The sequence below is a fragment of the Anarrhichthys ocellatus genome, unplaced genomic scaffold (genome assembly GCF_004355925.1).
Source record: "Anarrhichthys ocellatus isolate YVR2014 unplaced genomic scaffold, GSC_Weel_1.0 scaffold27, whole genome shotgun sequence".
Lineage (NCBI taxonomy): Eukaryota > Metazoa > Chordata > Actinopteri > Perciformes > Anarhichadidae > Anarrhichthys > Anarrhichthys ocellatus.
Window position 1 is genome coordinate 3,275,838 of NW_022280057.1, and position 16,410 is coordinate 3,292,247.

A 16,410-nucleotide genomic window follows, 5' to 3' on the forward strand; every position below is an offset into this window, starting at 1 on the left:
TTATTTTTTTTTTGTGTAAGTCATTTTCTGTGAAATGCTGCAGCTCCGTTGTTGCTTTCAGTGAACTGAAATCCCTTTCGATGAGTCCAACTGTGGGACATCAGAACCTCCTGTCTGTGCCTCTATGCAAACAATTGCAATGGCATTCAAAGCCTTAGGTTACCACGCATCATTTATGAATGAAGGTAGTTTGTTTATTCAGTTTTGGTTCTTTTTTTTAAGGCACAAGATTGTAAATCTGTCAGTTGGTTCAAAACTTTGGTCCAGATTGAAATATCTCAACAAATGTTGGATGGATTGCTGTGAAATCTGGCACAGGTCTTCATGGGCCCCAGAGGATGAATCCTCCTGACTTTGATGATCCTCCTGACTTTTCCTCTTCTGCACCATGAGTTTGACATTTGTGGCTTATTTTGAAAACGTCTAAACTACTATTGAATAGACAAACGGATTGCCATGAAATTTGTTCCACACGTGCTTGTTCCACTCAGTCAGGATGAATTTTAATGACTTTGCTGATCCCTTGACTTTTCATCTGCTTTGAATCAGTATGTTAGCATTGCTATTTTGAGCACGTTAGCATGCCTAAGAATAGCCTTCACAATATAAGGGAACTTCCTGTGTGAATGTTTATTCGTGTTTCTTTATGTCTAGGCAACGAATGATTCAAATGCTCTCCTTTTCCACAGAATAATGTCAAAGTGAAAGTTTAAAAAACGTTATATTCTACTACACCCGTGCCCCCAGGATGTAGAAAATATCCTCTCTCTCTTAAAAATCTAAATAATAACAGCTCACAAACAGAAACATTTTTCACAAACTTTCCTGCATCTTCTGTCATCTCCTGAAAGAATCAATCAAAACACCCGAACATGGCTTGTGTTTGCAGTATCCTGCCTCACATGTGTTTTACATTACAGATGACAAAATAAGGATCGTGCATGCGTCTCAGCCATGCAGGCAGTATCTCCAAAAATAGTAGCAGATGGTCCTGTTTTTGCCTCCCTTCCTGCGGAGAAACGCTGTGGCCACTTTAACAACATCAATGAAGTTATGCAACAAACTGAATTCTTATGCTGACTGTCACTGACCTACTACATGTACGCTATGCTGAGCTTGGGGAAACAAGGGACGTTTGTTTCTTTGTATTTCAATAACAAATTTGAGTGAGTGAGACAGTGAGTTCACGTCTCTCCATCGTCACGTGAAGTATGCAAGTATGCAAATGTGACCTCTGGAGTTATTCTAGTGGAAGTCCTTTTTCTCGTGTCTTGTTCTACTTCCGACCTGTGTGATTGTCGGCCCCGCCCTTATGAGTTTCACCTGTTGCTCCTCAGCCCTGCTGCCACCTGTCCCTCGTTAACGCCCTCCTTTCCTTCAGTATTTAGTCTCTGTGCTTCTCTTGTCAGTTGGTCTTTGTTGCTACATGATGCTATGAGTTCTGTTTGCTTTTAGACTTTTTGTTTGATAAAAAGTATCTTCAAGTCTCTGGCTTTGGATTTGGGTCCTCCCTGTTTGTGCTGCTTCCATCAGCTGTGACAGAAACATAAATCACTCTGTATGAAAGGTTGACTCAGCCCTACTAGACCAGTAAGATATACACTTACAGATACACATATGTGGACGTTGGAATTAAGTTTTAAACAGACATTTTAAGACAAAATGGGTTAGAAGCAATTCATAAAAAAAATATTTATGAATTTCAACAACAAATTCCATAACAGGGATTACTTGTGATTATCAGTCTGATGTAAAGTTTGTAACTGCTGCCCAGAGAGACGACTGGGATTGTGCTTTTTCAGGCTTTATACATTTTGACTGACTGTCTAACTGGTATTACAGTGCAGTTGGGTCTTAACCAGAAAACCCAGCATGAGGTCTTCAAAACATTCTGGATACTCTCACAGTCATCTTGTCAATCTTTTTACAAAGCACTTTGTAAGAGCTCAATATACTGAGCTGTACATCTGTGCAACTTCACAGACCTCTGAGGGTGAAAAAACAGACGAACTCACCCATCCATCCAGGAGAAGACCAGAAACAGCTCATAACTAACTCAGTTGCGCCATCTAGTGAATCCACATGCAGTCTGTTCATGAGAGTACTTTGTGCGTTTCAGTCAAATGCACCAAACATGTGATTTTATTGTAAAACACCAAATTAAAAAAAAAGACTGTACGACAGAAACGTTGGTCAAATATCAGACAGTACACAAATTGAACCTCACAGTAACGACTTTACGCAGCGAATCAAACAGAAAATGCGTGAAAGCCTCTCTGACTTTCCTATTGAGGTTATGAACTATAAATGTCAGGAATACAAGCTTATACCAACTTAAACTTTATTTCATTAATCTTTGAACAAGTCTGTTCTTGTTGAACATCAGACTGTAATGATGGTGTCAGTGACTGGAACTGCTCTGAGCTAAAAGACAGCAGCCATGATGATACATGGCCATATTTTCTGAATCACAGCTGCGTACATGCGTTCAGGTGGTGTGAGATCTCCTCAAACAAAAGGTCTGACAGAGCCAGTCACTCAAGAAATGTCACCTGATGGCATAGCATCACTTGTTGCATAAAATGATTTCACCTCAAACTTCCTCTTATGATGTTGCTCATCAGGATGTTGCAAGAAACATCTGACTGGTGATTACGCCTACTCTTCTCCACACATTTCCAAAATGAACGTCAAAATGAAAGTCATTAAGATAGTGATGCAAACTCAGGTGGTTTCTCTTTCATTTGTATGCGCCACTTATTTATAATAAGTTCAATGAAAGGCCAATTCATTATTGTCTAATGGCATAATCATAGAACTAGTAAAGAAAAATCATCTTAAAATGAATAGTTTGTCTGTTTGTGATCTACAACCTAAAATCAGTGGAACAGTAGGTTGTAAATGTGGAACTCATAGCGTATTGTTACAGTAACTTCCTGTCATTCCGAGTAAATTAGCCTGCATAATGAATATAGTTGTGCTGAGACTGTGGTGAACAATATGGTGAACATCTTGAAATGTTTTTGTTGGTGGAGGCTGCCCTCTTGAGGTCAACAGTCCAGTGAGTGGTGAGCAGTGGTGAAAGAAAAGTTACACTGCCATAGTCTATGTTGAGTAATATTGGCATCAAAACATTCCTCGAGTACCAAAAGTAAATACTCATTATGCAGAATGGGCCATTTCAGAATGATGTTATTGAAGTGAATTTATGTGTATATCACTTTAATGTTGCAGTTTGTAGAGGTGGATGAATTGCTTCATACCCTGCCACACTAGCTTGTGTATTTGTTGATGATATTTCGTATAATAAAGTAACTAGTGTCTAATATTATTAGCTAAATGTCGAGGATTAAAAAGGACAATATTTACCTCTGAACTGTAGTGGAGCAGAAGTATAAAGAATGGGAATACTCAATACTAGTTAATGTAGTTAGTTAGTTAGTTAGTTAGTTAGTTAGTTAGTGTTCAGACAGATTTCAAATCACCAGCAGCTGTTGTTCTGCAGAAATCCACAAGAGGGCAGCAATCAATGCGAATAATCTGCTCTGTGGAAACTACAAGACCGAACAAAGTAACCTAAGTGCCAATGCAGAACAATGCAGTGAAGTAACTTAGTCTAAAGTGGATGCAACTTACGTTATGAAGTTATGAAAGAAAACTACCAAATGAGGTCTTAAAATCAAGACATAAAATGCACTGCGTGAAAGCCACGAAGCAACTCAATAAGTCAATTATTTTCAAAAGGCCTGACCCTCTCCTCACTAACATGGATCTGCATTAAGTCTCATACATCACAATGAAAAAAACAGTTTTCAGTCACTTATTAGAGGAAAGGCCTTCATTCATACTTTTCTGACAGACACATCTTAATGTGTTTATAGTAGGCCACGTGACTGTGACAAGTTGTAAACTTTAAAGCCATCAAAAAGCCAGGAAAACAAATGAAAATGTCATACTTGATATCTTCATTAAACAGACAGCTAACCGACAGTCAGGACGCTGAATTATGTACAAGTCAGAGAAGTGACTGTCAGCGGCCAACTTGATGAAACTGTCTCATAAATATTTTGTGGTCAATAAACAGATACTTCAGAGACATCAGTCAGCATTTATGACTTATAGACAAGCCAATTAGGCAGCCTGCTAAAGAGGCCCTGAGACACCTGTCAAATTAATCACAAACATACCAAGAAATGACAAAAAATACGAGAAGAACAAGAACAAGAACAAGAAGCAGATGGTGTATAACGATCAAAAGGCGCACAGTACAGCGCAGACTTGCGCCTGAAATTAATTAGAGAAAACGTGCTTTGAGAAATGAGTTGTAAACGTGTTAGGCCTTTTCAGATTCATGCTCAGTTTGTTGTTTCATCAACTGAATTGGGCCTAAATGCATTTAATTTCCTGCGCATGTTTGTATCGAGCAATGGCAATATAAAGTATAAACTTTACAGGAACTGTGTCCAAACGCGTTTTTTTTCAAACTCCAATTTTAATCGGGCAGTTAACTTGTAGTTCCTAGAGATTCATGGCACGTATTAGGCACGAACACAGAAAAATAACTTCGCTGTAATTTCAGGAGACGGTGGTGACTGATGTGTGGAGGGCCGCTGTTTGTCACAGAGGGGGTTGTTGGAGTTTCCTTGTAACCGGAATTAGCTGTGAAGTGCGACCTTGAGGTGTGAACAAGGAATATGAAAGGTCCTGCTTGCTTGAAGAGAAAGCCTCTCATACTTTGCACCTAGTTTGCAAGTGAATCTCTCAACAAATAAAACAGGATTTACGTGTGAAGCGTGGTTGGAAACTGTTGAATTCCCATAATAACAGATTTTCAACCCAAAATAGATACATGTGTTGGATGTTCTGGATTTAGTTTGGAGAGTTACAACTATTGAGCTTATGTGAAAAATAAGTTGCTGTCTGTATTCTTCTATAATGCAAAGGGAAATTAATTGCCTCTAGTAAGTGAATGCTTCTAACATTTCCAATATTATAAAATATATCTGCGCGCAATTACGCACAGGCCTTTTTTGGCTTGGTGCGTTTGTGGACGTGTTGCCTCGGTTTATTGCCGGTCTGTGCAGCTGATAGGCCGTGGTGTTGATTTATTCATTGCGTGGAGGACTCCTGCTCTGGATAGGCCCACTGTCAGGTGATGACGCGCTGCGGGACAGACGCAAGGGGACAGCTGGGCCTGCCGCACCACTCACTCTCATTTGAATGCAAATCTCCAATAGTTTAGGAGTTGGCTGACGTCAAGAAGGCCTTAGTATCTTTACCATCTTGTCAACAGAGACACATAATGTGAAGCTGGAGACAGACTGGAACTACGTCGTATTTTACACTGGGAACCAATTTGGACTAAAAGAGCAGAAGGATTGTTTTTTAACAGTTTCAGGGAAACAATGTCGCCTTAAAATAGGCTACATTATTCCCTTTACTGTTTCGTTAAATTTCATCGTTTTTTTGTACAAATCATGTATGTGGGATACATTCTGGATAAAGAAAGCGGCATGTATCACCAAGGACCAGTAAGAAGAACGAGCATCAATCTGCCTCCACAGAACTTTGTTTCTACACCTCAGTACACCGACTTTACTGGATACCATCATGTGCCAAACATGGATACGCACGCACAGTCTTCGGGGAGTTGGGCACCCACTTATAGCGCTCAGCGGGAAGACTGGGGTGCATATAGTCTGGGACCACCAAACACTATTCCTACACCTATGAACAACTCCTCTCCTGCACAAGTTCCTTACTGCTCATCTGAGTACAGCCATATGCATCCTCCAGGATCTGTGGTGTTACAGCCTCCGCCGGAGAACGTTAACATTGCACAACTTTCTCCTGATAGAGAAAGGCGCAATTCATTCCAGTGGATGAGTAAAAACGCACAAGCATCTTCTACAGGTGAGACCATGATCTTAAACAGTGTGCCAAAATGATCTTATGCAATTGCCTTGGTCTTGCGATATTAGTCTTTTGCGCAACGCACTTTGTGTTTCCGCTTGAGTCTTTCTTTCTGGCAGCTCCATGCCGATGGTGTCAATGAGACAAACATCAATAGGCAAAAATTATTATATTTGAAAGGAAATGTCAAAAGAACAGTAGACCGCCTTATGCAGGTTGCTAACATTTGGGCTAACAACAGTTTAAAATGTTAATAGAATGAGAATATGTAAATGAATTGCATATTCTATTAAATAGTAACAATAAAATGCATATTTGGCAGCAGAAAGAGTCAGTCGAACGTGTGTATAAAATATTTCCATATCTCATAATTCTGATGGGGAAGTGGACTGAAGGCCAACAGCTCTGTCTACTGTATTCGGTCCTGTGGTGGATATAAAATAGGTGTGAGGAATCGGCGCCAGGCCCAGTTGTGATGTTAATGTCATGATTCCTGGAGATGTGTGGTCGACTTCCCTGTCACATTGTTGGGTGTTTTGAGTGTTATCCGTCATATCCAGGCGGTGGCCTTTGCTTTCATCACCTCTTCACTTTGATATGCACCAACCTCCCTTCCTCTCCAAGAGTTATATTGCCGGAAAGAGTGACGCTTTTCACAGACTGTTTTAAAAGTGTAGTAGTACAAACTGTAGGCCTTTACAGAGGCGTAAATTAAAGTTTGAAATCGAATAGTTATCAATTATGAGGGCCTAGAATAAAACAGGCCAACACTAACTTATATTCATTAAGTTAATTTACTTCAGAGTTATTGTAGGGATCAACCTTTTAAATTTTGATAAGATGTGTCATCGTCAGCCATTTGTTATTCAACTTGCATACAGTAAAAGTTAACATGCACTCGTATAAGAGGTCTGTAAAATTGTAAGACAAATCCAACAGTGCATCAACTCCACAGACGTTTGTCCTATCGTCCTGCGCCGTGTGTTTCTTTTTAACTTGTCAGTAGAGGATCTGATAGTTGGCTGTTTGAAATCCACTGTACTACAGCTGTCATCAAAGCAAGATGAAAAAGCTCAATTTGCGTATCTGTATAGAAAGCAGAGATGTGGATTTAAGAGGCAGCTAATAAAGATGCCATGTGCAGATAGGCCTGTCCTGGCATGCAGCCTCCTCTGTTCAACCGCCCGGCTGCTCAAAAGAAAGAAGCACAATATCAATGCTGTGTGATTTCTTCCTTGTCGCCTTCGCAGGTAAAACAAGAACGAAGGAGAAATACAGGGTAGTTTACACAGACCATCAGAGGCTGGAGCTGGAGAAGGAGTTTCATTTCAACAGATACATCACCATCAGGAGGAAATCTGAACTGGCTCTCAACCTCGGTCTGTCAGAACGACAGGTATGTCTAAATCAGTAAAGTAATTCTGCCTGGTTTATTTTCATCGCAGAAAGATGCAATACGACATTTAAATATACGAAACATTCAGCCTAAATGTATGAGCAATAATGGAAACTCATTAAAATATGTTCACACGTGTAACTTACAAAATGAGCCCTGCAGAAAACGTGTCAATTTTATCATCAGGATAACGCTCTGCATATTTACAGTCATGAATACATTACACTGGATTTATTTAAAGACACCTCAACTCCTGATACCTTGTCTGTATTTCTATTAATTAATTATTATATGTTTGATAATGAAATCCTAAGAACACAAACATGTGTTATCGATCATTTCCTCTTATTTCGAATCTTATATTTTACAGCAAAATGAATTACTAATTACGTACATTTATTCATTGTACAAATATTCAATGTGGGTATTGTTTAAATGTAGTATCCATTTGATAATAGGCAATCATTACATTTTATTTTGGTAAGGAGCGGTCGAATAAACGAGAAAATACATTCAACGCTAATGTAAGTTGTATTGTCTATATAGGCATATCTTTTTAATTTATTTCATTTAAGACCTAAGAAAATATATTATTATATTATATTAAACATGTATTTAATGTTCATTTTTTGTTGTAATCATTTTTCACATTTTCTATCCGGGAGAATCCTATTTATAAATGTTGTTTATTATTTTGTATTAAGTGTTATGGCATTGCATGGAAAGTAAAGGATGTAGCCTGCACCCAATGATATTCATTTCATTCCCTTTTCTTTGTGCCACTTCAGGTTAAAATCTGGTTTCAGAACCGCAGAGCCAAAGAGAGGAAACTGATCAAGAAGAAGCTGGGTCAGTCTGACGGCAGCGGGGGATCTGTGCACAGCGACCCGGGTTCCGTGAGCCCTCTGCCGGTGCCGGGCTCACTCAGTCCCTCAGACATCCAACACTCTATGTACCCTCCTCAGGGAATGAACACCTTGCCATCTATCAGGAATATACAACAAGTGACTGTGACTCAGTAGAGCAGTTCACCTCTCGGACCATCGAACATAACTGAGCACTCCGACACGCTGACAGGACACTTGATAGGCAGCCAGAGGATCTGAACTCACGTCCTGAAGCACAAAGCTGTGGATAAAGATTTCATTCATAGCAACCAAATGGAGGCTCTTGACATATTACTTTTTATAGAATAGTTCTAATAACGTGGGAATTTAAGAAAAAAGAAAAAAGAAAAAATCGACGTGTTTCAAACTTAAAAGCTTTTAATTGTTTGTGAGTTAAGATATAAATATCCTTTTTTTTTTTGTATGTGATGAAGTGTATGTGAATAAAATGATAATTCAGGGACATTTTAATGAAGTTTTAAGCTGGATTTTATGTAGCTCGTGCCACACAAACTGCTATGACTGGACAAATCATTTACAAACGTTTTTCAGCACAATCTGATCTGCTTTAGTAAAGCAGGGACCAGCTGTTAATGATACGGGTCGTGTGATGGCAAAATGTAAATAAAATGTTGTTTTTGCAGTACACCTGTCATTTTTGTTATTTCTGGGTATTTGCAAAGCTTGGATAAGTTTTGTATTTGAAATGCTTTTATGTGCTTATTACCAATACAGATATAGAGCATTTAAGCTTCTCTTCCTCTTGGGATACTACAGTTACAAATGCAGGCACAAAACAGTTTAAACCTTTCAGAAATTAACATCTCAAAGTAACTGTGTGACTTTTATTGTAATGCTTGTTTGAAATCCTAAAGATGATTTTAAAAACCTATTATTATCAATACAATCCGCATAAAGATCTGTCGACAGAATTACAAATGTTTGGACCTGTACCAACAGGCTATTTCTAGAAGTATAGTGACATGGTAATTGAAAGCATCTATTTTTCATTTGGACAAAAGGCTCATTTCCAGAGCAGCAAAATAACCAGACTTGTTATCACATTAAGTGTGAAATTACCTCACTTTTGACCTAAAACCAACCAGTAGTTAAACTTATGTTTTTGTTTTGTTCTTGTTAGATAGAATGGCATTTCTTTTAGCTTTTTAACATATGTCAAAACGGGTAGTATGTCATCAGTAGGTGCACTTTTATTTAGTATTCAATGTCAGAGAATCTACACCTAATGGGCTCCACGTGGACACATTTAAGATGGACTTCTGCACCTTTATGTGGTGAGGCAGGTTCAGGCTTAAGGGGTTCATAGTGTATGATCATGTGTAATTAGCTGAGGTGACATGTTAATTGTCATGTGGCTAGACTGACTATTTTTGGGAGCAGGAGTTTCCTGACTTTTCCCCATGTCCATGTCTGAAGAAGTTAATTCCCTGCCAACTGTAGGGATATGTAATATATTATAAACAGACATGTCATGGGGTCATTAGATTACTATTATCTATATCTGGCATGTCTCACTAACGTCAGATGTTAGATGTGTTGATAATGTTCAGCTCTGGTCCCGCTGCACACCGAGGGGCGATCATCGCTGTTCACAAACTTTCGGCTCCGCGCGCCCCGCTCGTGCGTCAGTGCGCAGCCCCGCCGTAGCAGACGTCATGAGCGTCTTACTACCCAACATGGCGGACTTTGATACCATTTATGAGTTGGAAGACGAAGAGGATGACCACGTAGTGAGTGAGGAGCACCTGCCGAGATACTGTCCGGAGCCCGTGGTGATGCGAGGTGCCGGGCACATCACCGTGTAAGCACGGCCCTGTCTGTCGCTCTGTTGTCTTCATCCTTTAGCCTGGTTAGCTGATGCTAGCATGCTAGCTAACGCTAAACACAACAACTAACAGTTAGCCACACGTTCTGTCAAAGGGGACCGTCGATTTGATCATGAACGTAGTAACCCAACATTAATACGACATAAACTAACGATAACTGTTATTTATCCACATGGCAAACATGAACGTGGCAGACTAGCAAGCGATATTTAGGGGTTAGGCAAGTTTACATGTGATGTTTTGTTAGCTAGAAGTCTGTGGCTGTAACGTTTAGACTAATGCACCATCACCAGACATTTGAAAGTTAACGTTATCTACCAAGTCAACACAATGTCACCGGCTTTATTATTGTCTGAAGCGTTTCTACTGCGAGTTTCATATTTGTTTAGGTCCTTAGCTTCATTTTATTGTACTTTATCAGGGGAAACTAACGTTAGAGCTTTAAGCACGTCATGTAGGCACAATAGTGAGGTGAATTTTATTTATTTTTTAAAATGCAAAAGATGAAAATCACTGTCATCATCGTCAGATCCTCCCTCACCCCCGCCATACCATTCACCTGACTAGCAGATGCTGAGACCTTCAACGGGACAAAAAAATAATGAGGATGTCCGTTTTTAAACTCAATAGTATCTGTTATACTTTTCACATGCGTATTGTTTCTATAGAGCGTTGACCTTTCCAGGAAAGACATGCAAACATAAGCAATTTGCTGCTAAAGCTAAATACAAGTAACAGCAATATCGTCCACTTTAATTACTAAGAGCAATCACACAAAAGCCACGTGAGTGTCGCATCAAGTCTGCAGGTTTAACTGTCTGCTGCTGTAAAACAAAGCATCATGGCTCATAGGAAGGTTGGAGCTGTTAGCTTATCCTAGTCGTTAACTGTTGTTTATATTTTGGGACTTGCGACTTGAAGTGATTTTACTGATAATAATCTATTGTATTGGTTTGTTGGGAATGTGAAGCGTAGTCATCTGGACTCCTGCATGTTTAGACTCTCTTAAAGAAGAAGAAAAGTCTATTGTGCCATCCTTCAGATGTGTGTAGTGTAACGAACTGAACTAAACTTTAAAAAACTGTATAGTTTGCTCTGTCTCATTATCACACAACGTATTTCTACTCTGGCTTTGGATTATATTTGTTCTAACATGTTCATAGTCATAGCACATGTTATTTTGACTTGTATTACCTTATCAATGTTCACATTTTGTTTGTCTTTTTACAGGTTTGGACTGAGCAACAGATTTGACACAGAATTCCCCTCTGTTCTCACGGGAAAGGTACAGTCGCTTCTTTTTTAGTTTTCTTGCACTTCATTCTTGCGAGCTGCTTCAATTCCAAGTGGGAAGAATGAAGCAATTAAAGCCACAGTGAACCAGTTGTTCCTTTAATAGCCCCTACTTCCCCAAACCACCCCATTCAAACCTCTCTGAGTGGTTTTGATCTGCCGGAGCTGCATTTCAAGCGACGCACCAAGGTGTATACAAAAGAGGCTGAATGTGCTGCTGTCCAGCTCTGTAAATGAGTAAGCCGTCTATGGGGCTCAGTTGGTGGGGACCCCAGTGTTTTTGAGAGTCCAGTTCCCGGTGATAAAATAATGAAATGAAGACTCTGCTGTAGACAAGAAAGGAAAGCTTCCTGGGTCGGACGCAGAAACACAAAAAGGCTGCAGGGGTAAGAGCAGGCCGAGGGAAGTGTGGGGCAATAAAAAGTACCTTCAGTATTGTGACCCAGGGTGACATGTGATGGATGAGGTCACAATTATGATGATTGAAGGGTGCAGATCAGGCCCTGCTGGGCTTTATTCTGAGGTCTTTGGCTGTTTGCAAAGAGACCTTTGCATCCTGTCATAAAAGATTACGACCCCTGTTTTATGGCGTACAGACTCGGCGAGGAATGAGCATCCATTCAAGTTGTTTGGCCGGCGCTGCCACAGGCTCTGAGTTTATCTCTCCTTTGAGTCCCTCTTTGCCTTGAACAGTCTGGTGCTTGGTTAGCAAATCACAGACATGCTATTTAGAGATCTCATCTCATCTCTGGACAACATCTGCAATTATCTACCTGTTGGTTTTCTCTCAAGCTCTTGGATCTTTCCAATTAGGAATATTTCATGTCAACGCCACCTACAAACACTTGAGTTGTCTCTCCCCCTCTTGTGTTTAGTAATTTGGTTATTGCCTCAATTTTGTGATAATTCCCTCCACCGCATAGAGGCTCTAGGAGCTGTTTACGTTGGTGCACGCACATCCATCCCATCTCTCTTTTCTTCTAGGTAGCACCAGAGGAATTCAAAACCAGCATCAGCAGGCTGAATGCTTGTCTGAAGAAGAACTTGCCGGTGAATGTGAAGTGGCTTCTCTGCGGCTGCCTGTGCTGCTGTTGTACAGTAGGCTGCAGTCTATGGCCTGTTATCTGCCTCAACAAGAGAGTAAGTTCCACACCTCCTGTGACTGTTGGACAGTTTAACTCTCCTTTACATCAGCGCTGATTACTCGGGGGGCTGTTATAGCAATTCAGCCGCATTGGTCTAAGTGTAGAGGGTAATAACAACTCGTGTTCAATTAGTGGCTCTGTGTAGAAATGACGCATTACGTTGCAGAGCTCCTCTCCTGCCCAGCTCAAGGGTGTGTCATTTGAAGGTGGTACTACCACTCAGAGTTGACGGCAACAAAGTGGAAATTACTAGCTGGTAAATCGGGAGTTCAGTCCATAAATCCTAACACTGTGGCCGTTTACTGTTACCTGTTAAAGTGTTCATTTGAGTGATGACGATTGCATTAACGTACATGCATTTGTTTTCTATTCCAACAGACAAGACGGTCGATTCATAAATTGTTAGAGTGGGAAAATAACAGATTATACCACAAGGTAAGGATGACAAATTGCAGATTAGCACCTGTGTGAAAGTGCCTATTTGTCTGTGCCACTGTGCAGTGCAAGTTGAGTATCATCATGATGGATAATGACAATTAATCTTTCTTGGAAACCCAAACCTGCCACACTAGTCCTTTTAAAGCTGAGTCAGATCTGGTGCTCGAGGTCTGAGAGGACCGTGAGGTTGGCAGTAAAATGCTGTGTTATTTTGTTTTGTCTCTCAGCAACAAATTACAGCTAGTAGCTGTGCAAAGGTATAAAGGAAGCTCTTCAGGGTGTCTGGCAACTATTTGACCCCGGCGAGACCAGACAGCCCTGCTCCTAAATTCCCCCGACACTGAAGGGAAAATTTCAGACAGATTTTCCTGTGTGTGTGTGTGTGTGTGTGTGTGTGTGTGTGTGTGTGTGCGTGTGTCTTTGTGTCTGTTTGAGAGTGGGAGAGATGTTCATTCATTGTGTCTGTGTCTTTTCTTCTTTCAGCTCGGGCTGCACTGGAAACTCAGTAAAAGAAAATGTGAAAGCAGTAATATGATGGAATATGTAAGTAGGCCGTCCCAACAAAAACGCTATGAATTATTAGATTACTGCACAACTCTACAAACCTTTTGATTGTATTCATGAGCGATTTAATTAATCTGCAGATTATTTTCTTGACTAATCGATCAATTGTGTTATAAAATCGTAAAGAGTCTCCATTAGAGTTTCCCAAAGCCCAAGGTAGTGGCTTTACATGTCTGGTTTTGTATGACCAACAGTCTAAAACACAATATATTTAGTTTACTATCATATACTTATTGCAAAGACAGGCAACAAATGCTCATATTTGGGAAGCTAGAGCCAGCACATGTGTGGCATTTTTGCTTGAAATCGAAATAGTTTCGGATACGGTCTTTATTACGTTTCCTTTAAACCTTAAACGCTGTTGCACATGAGTTGGACATAAACATTAGTTCTAGCAGACAGGGTTGCTTTGTCAAAATTCTGTCTCCTCTGTCTGTGTTAATACTGAATTGCATGGTTATCTGTATGTAAGGACAGCACTCATACAATATAACATTACCATTATGTTTAAACATCTTGCAGTCGTTTTAAATGTTTGTTTTGTATTGTTCTCTCTCTACAGGTGATTCTTATAGATTTCTTACCGAAATATCCTATATTCCGACCGGACTGAGGAGGCGGTCAAAAGACTGGATGTGTGGCCCTTGAATCTTTTCCTTAGTGCCTTGTATATACAGTATGTTGGAATAAGGGTCTGCACCCCGTACATCTCCCAGTACCTTGTATATTAGAATTTGCAACACTGTCACTTTGCTTTAGAGCAGATTTTGCACATTTTCCCGACAGAACTAGACATGTCCCCTTCGTTGCACTCGGATGCGGTTGTTTTTTTTGTTACACGTGACAAATAAGTGAAACTCTCGAAAAGTGCATTTACCCCAAAGAACCATCAACCTGTCCCATAGCAGTAATCCCTTGCAAAGAATGTGATGCCTCCACCTTCCTTAACTGCCCTCGCCTTATGTATGTTCTTGTTTTTTTTGTAGAAATAACTCTAAATGTAGGAGGAGGAAGGCACCGGGTAATTCAGCAAGTCTGTAGATGTAAAAGCTGCTTGTTGGGTTTACTCTCTTTGAATCTGGTTCTTTGCACGTAGATGGGACGGTTGAAATTGCCTAACATACAGTCCGTCGTCTAACTGTTCTTTCTTTACATTTGACCCTCTGTACATGGGAACTAGCTAGTAAAAGAACTTGACCTGTAAATACCATGTTAGGATAAGCTGTACAGTGGTTTACCATTGTTTACATAACATTACTTAGCTCTTTAGTTTTTATTTTGCCAATATATTGCTGTACCATAGTTTTGATTAACGAAAGGTGTCTCTGTACCTTTCTAGTTTATATGGACCTGTTTACCTTGTAAGCCATATAGTTACAATGTACACGATGCCAGAGTTCGGACCAGTTATTGCACTTGAGCCCAGTAGAAAGTCAGGATGTCAGACGGTAATGCGTCCTGAAGATTCATCCACAGCCGTGTACGTTACCGTGTGGTGTTTGCCAATAAAGATGATATTCAATCGGCCGTCATCCATGACACATTAATGGTTGCATCTCTGATGTGCTGTTGGAACATAATGATTTAAACTTTCCACTATCTATTTACAAAAAAGGCATTTTATAGTTTTGTACTTTTACTTCCCTGATGTGTGTGGAAGCACAAGCGTCCACGGTCGGTGACGTATCGAGCAGATGGTCGTTGTGTTTCAGTCGTTCTGTCCAGTGTTAGTATTATTTTCCTGAGTGTTAGTCAAGAGATTGCTGCGTTGCGTTGCATTAGAGTGCCTCTGGAATAGTTGGTGAACCACAGAGAAGCTGAAATATGTTCTCTTGTACAACGGAGATGTTGAATCCTCCTCCCAGTATTGTCCCTGTTACAATTCCTGTAAATGTTCGTCATAGTGAACTAATCTTTACGGAGACAGAAAATAAATTGTTGATTTTGAATTTTCTTTGTTTCTTTTCTTCCATTTGAAACCATTTTTGTTATTTAGTGTCGCACTCAATGAACGATGTGTCGTCTTAGTAAAAACAGATCACTGCTGCCTCCGCCACAGAAATGTGTCTATTCGTCATGTTTAACAAGGTGTGGAATCGTTAACTTTAACAAGACAGCCTGCAATTAGCCGACACATTTGTAAAACTCAGGAATGCCGTTACGATAACTTGCTACTTTCTAACGTTATGGATCAGTGGTCAGAGGATACTGGACCGAGTCTTTACTTTATCTCTGCACAACCCCCGAAAACTGAAGTGGTGGGCTTCAGTCTGGCTGGTTTTATGGTCCTTTGTTTTCACATTCAGTCTGTCCCCGAGTAGTTTTCAGTAACCTTTTACTGCTCCAATAGTTTTAAGCCCCCACCACTATAGTTTTAGTTAAGTTAGTAGAATTATTAATGTAGTACAATAAGATTCAGCCAATCAGTTTATTTGAATTAATTCAGGATTTCATCTGAAGAACATCTCAAAATGATTATCGTTACTTTTTGAGAGACTAGTGTACACAAAGTCACTTTCCTCTACTTTTATAATTGATGGTGCTTTACTTCTATTGTACTTTTTACTCCACTAAATGTGTCTAAAGTTAGTAGTTCCTTACGATTCATGTGAGGTCGCCAGTAGGAAGGACAAGGTTGTAACTTGCCGTGCAATAATAATTATTTTGTTTTGTGCATTTTGTGTAATTTAGCTAATAAATATGTGCTTTTACTTAAGTAAAGCCTAAATGCAGGACTTTTACTTTGGTAGAGGATCTGAGTACTTCTTCCACTACTGGCAGTTCATGCTGCATGTGACACTACGCAGAGTGTCTGTTTGACTTTCATTGTATGTTTTGCATTTGTAGAAAGATGTGCTGGTCTTGTTTGTTTACATGCTCGTGTGTGTGTGTGTGTGTGTGTGTGTGTGTGTGTGTGTGTGTGTGTG

The 16,410-nt window shown here is 40.0% G+C and overlaps 2 protein-coding genes across 2 annotated transcripts; both read left to right on the plus strand.

Annotated features, from left to right (window-relative positions):
• Nucleotides 1-5,477: 5,477 nt before the first annotated feature.
• On the plus strand, nucleotides 5,478-8,331 carry cdx4 (caudal type homeobox 4). Its single transcript, XM_031862447.1, has 3 exons — nucleotides 5,478-5,913; nucleotides 7,164-7,309; nucleotides 8,098-8,331. Exons 1-3 carry the CDS (start codon nucleotides 5,478-5,480, stop codon nucleotides 8,329-8,331), a joined length of 816 nt encoding a protein of 271 aa, XP_031718307.1.
• Nucleotides 8,332-9,858: 1,527 nt separating this feature from the next.
• Nucleotides 9,859-16,372, plus strand: chic1 (cysteine-rich hydrophobic domain 1). The gene is made up of 6 exons (XM_031862948.1): nucleotides 9,859-10,018; nucleotides 11,274-11,328; nucleotides 12,321-12,476; nucleotides 12,860-12,916; nucleotides 13,403-13,462; nucleotides 14,046-16,372. The coding sequence occupies exons 1-6, from the start codon at nucleotides 9,873-9,875 to the stop codon at nucleotides 14,094-14,096; spliced, it is 525 nt and encodes a 174-aa protein (XP_031718808.1). The 5' UTR covers nucleotides 9,859-9,872; the 3' UTR covers nucleotides 14,097-16,372.
• The last annotated feature ends 38 nt before the right edge of the window (nucleotides 16,373-16,410 follow it).

Coding starts and splice junctions, on each gene's coding strand:
- cdx4 (XM_031862447.1), top strand. CDS start 5,478: ATGTATGTGGGATACATTCTGGATAAAGAAAGCGGCATGTATCACCAA. Junction 5,914..7,163: donor CGCACAAGCATCTTCTACAG/GTGAGACCATGA, acceptor TCGCCTTCGCAG/GTAAAACAAGAACGAAGGAG. Junction 7,310..8,097: donor TCGGTCTGTCAGAACGACAG/GTATGTCTAAAT, acceptor GTGCCACTTCAG/GTTAAAATCTGGTTTCAGAA.
- chic1 (XM_031862948.1), top strand. CDS start 9,873: ATGAGCGTCTTACTACCCAACATGGCGGACTTTGATACCATTTATGAG. Junction 12,917..13,402: donor ATAACAGATTATACCACAAG/GTAAGGATGACA, acceptor TTCTTCTTTCAG/CTCGGGCTGCACTGGAAACT. Junction 13,463..14,045: donor GCAGTAATATGATGGAATAT/GTAAGTAGGCCG, acceptor CTCTCTCTACAG/GTGATTCTTATAGATTTCTT.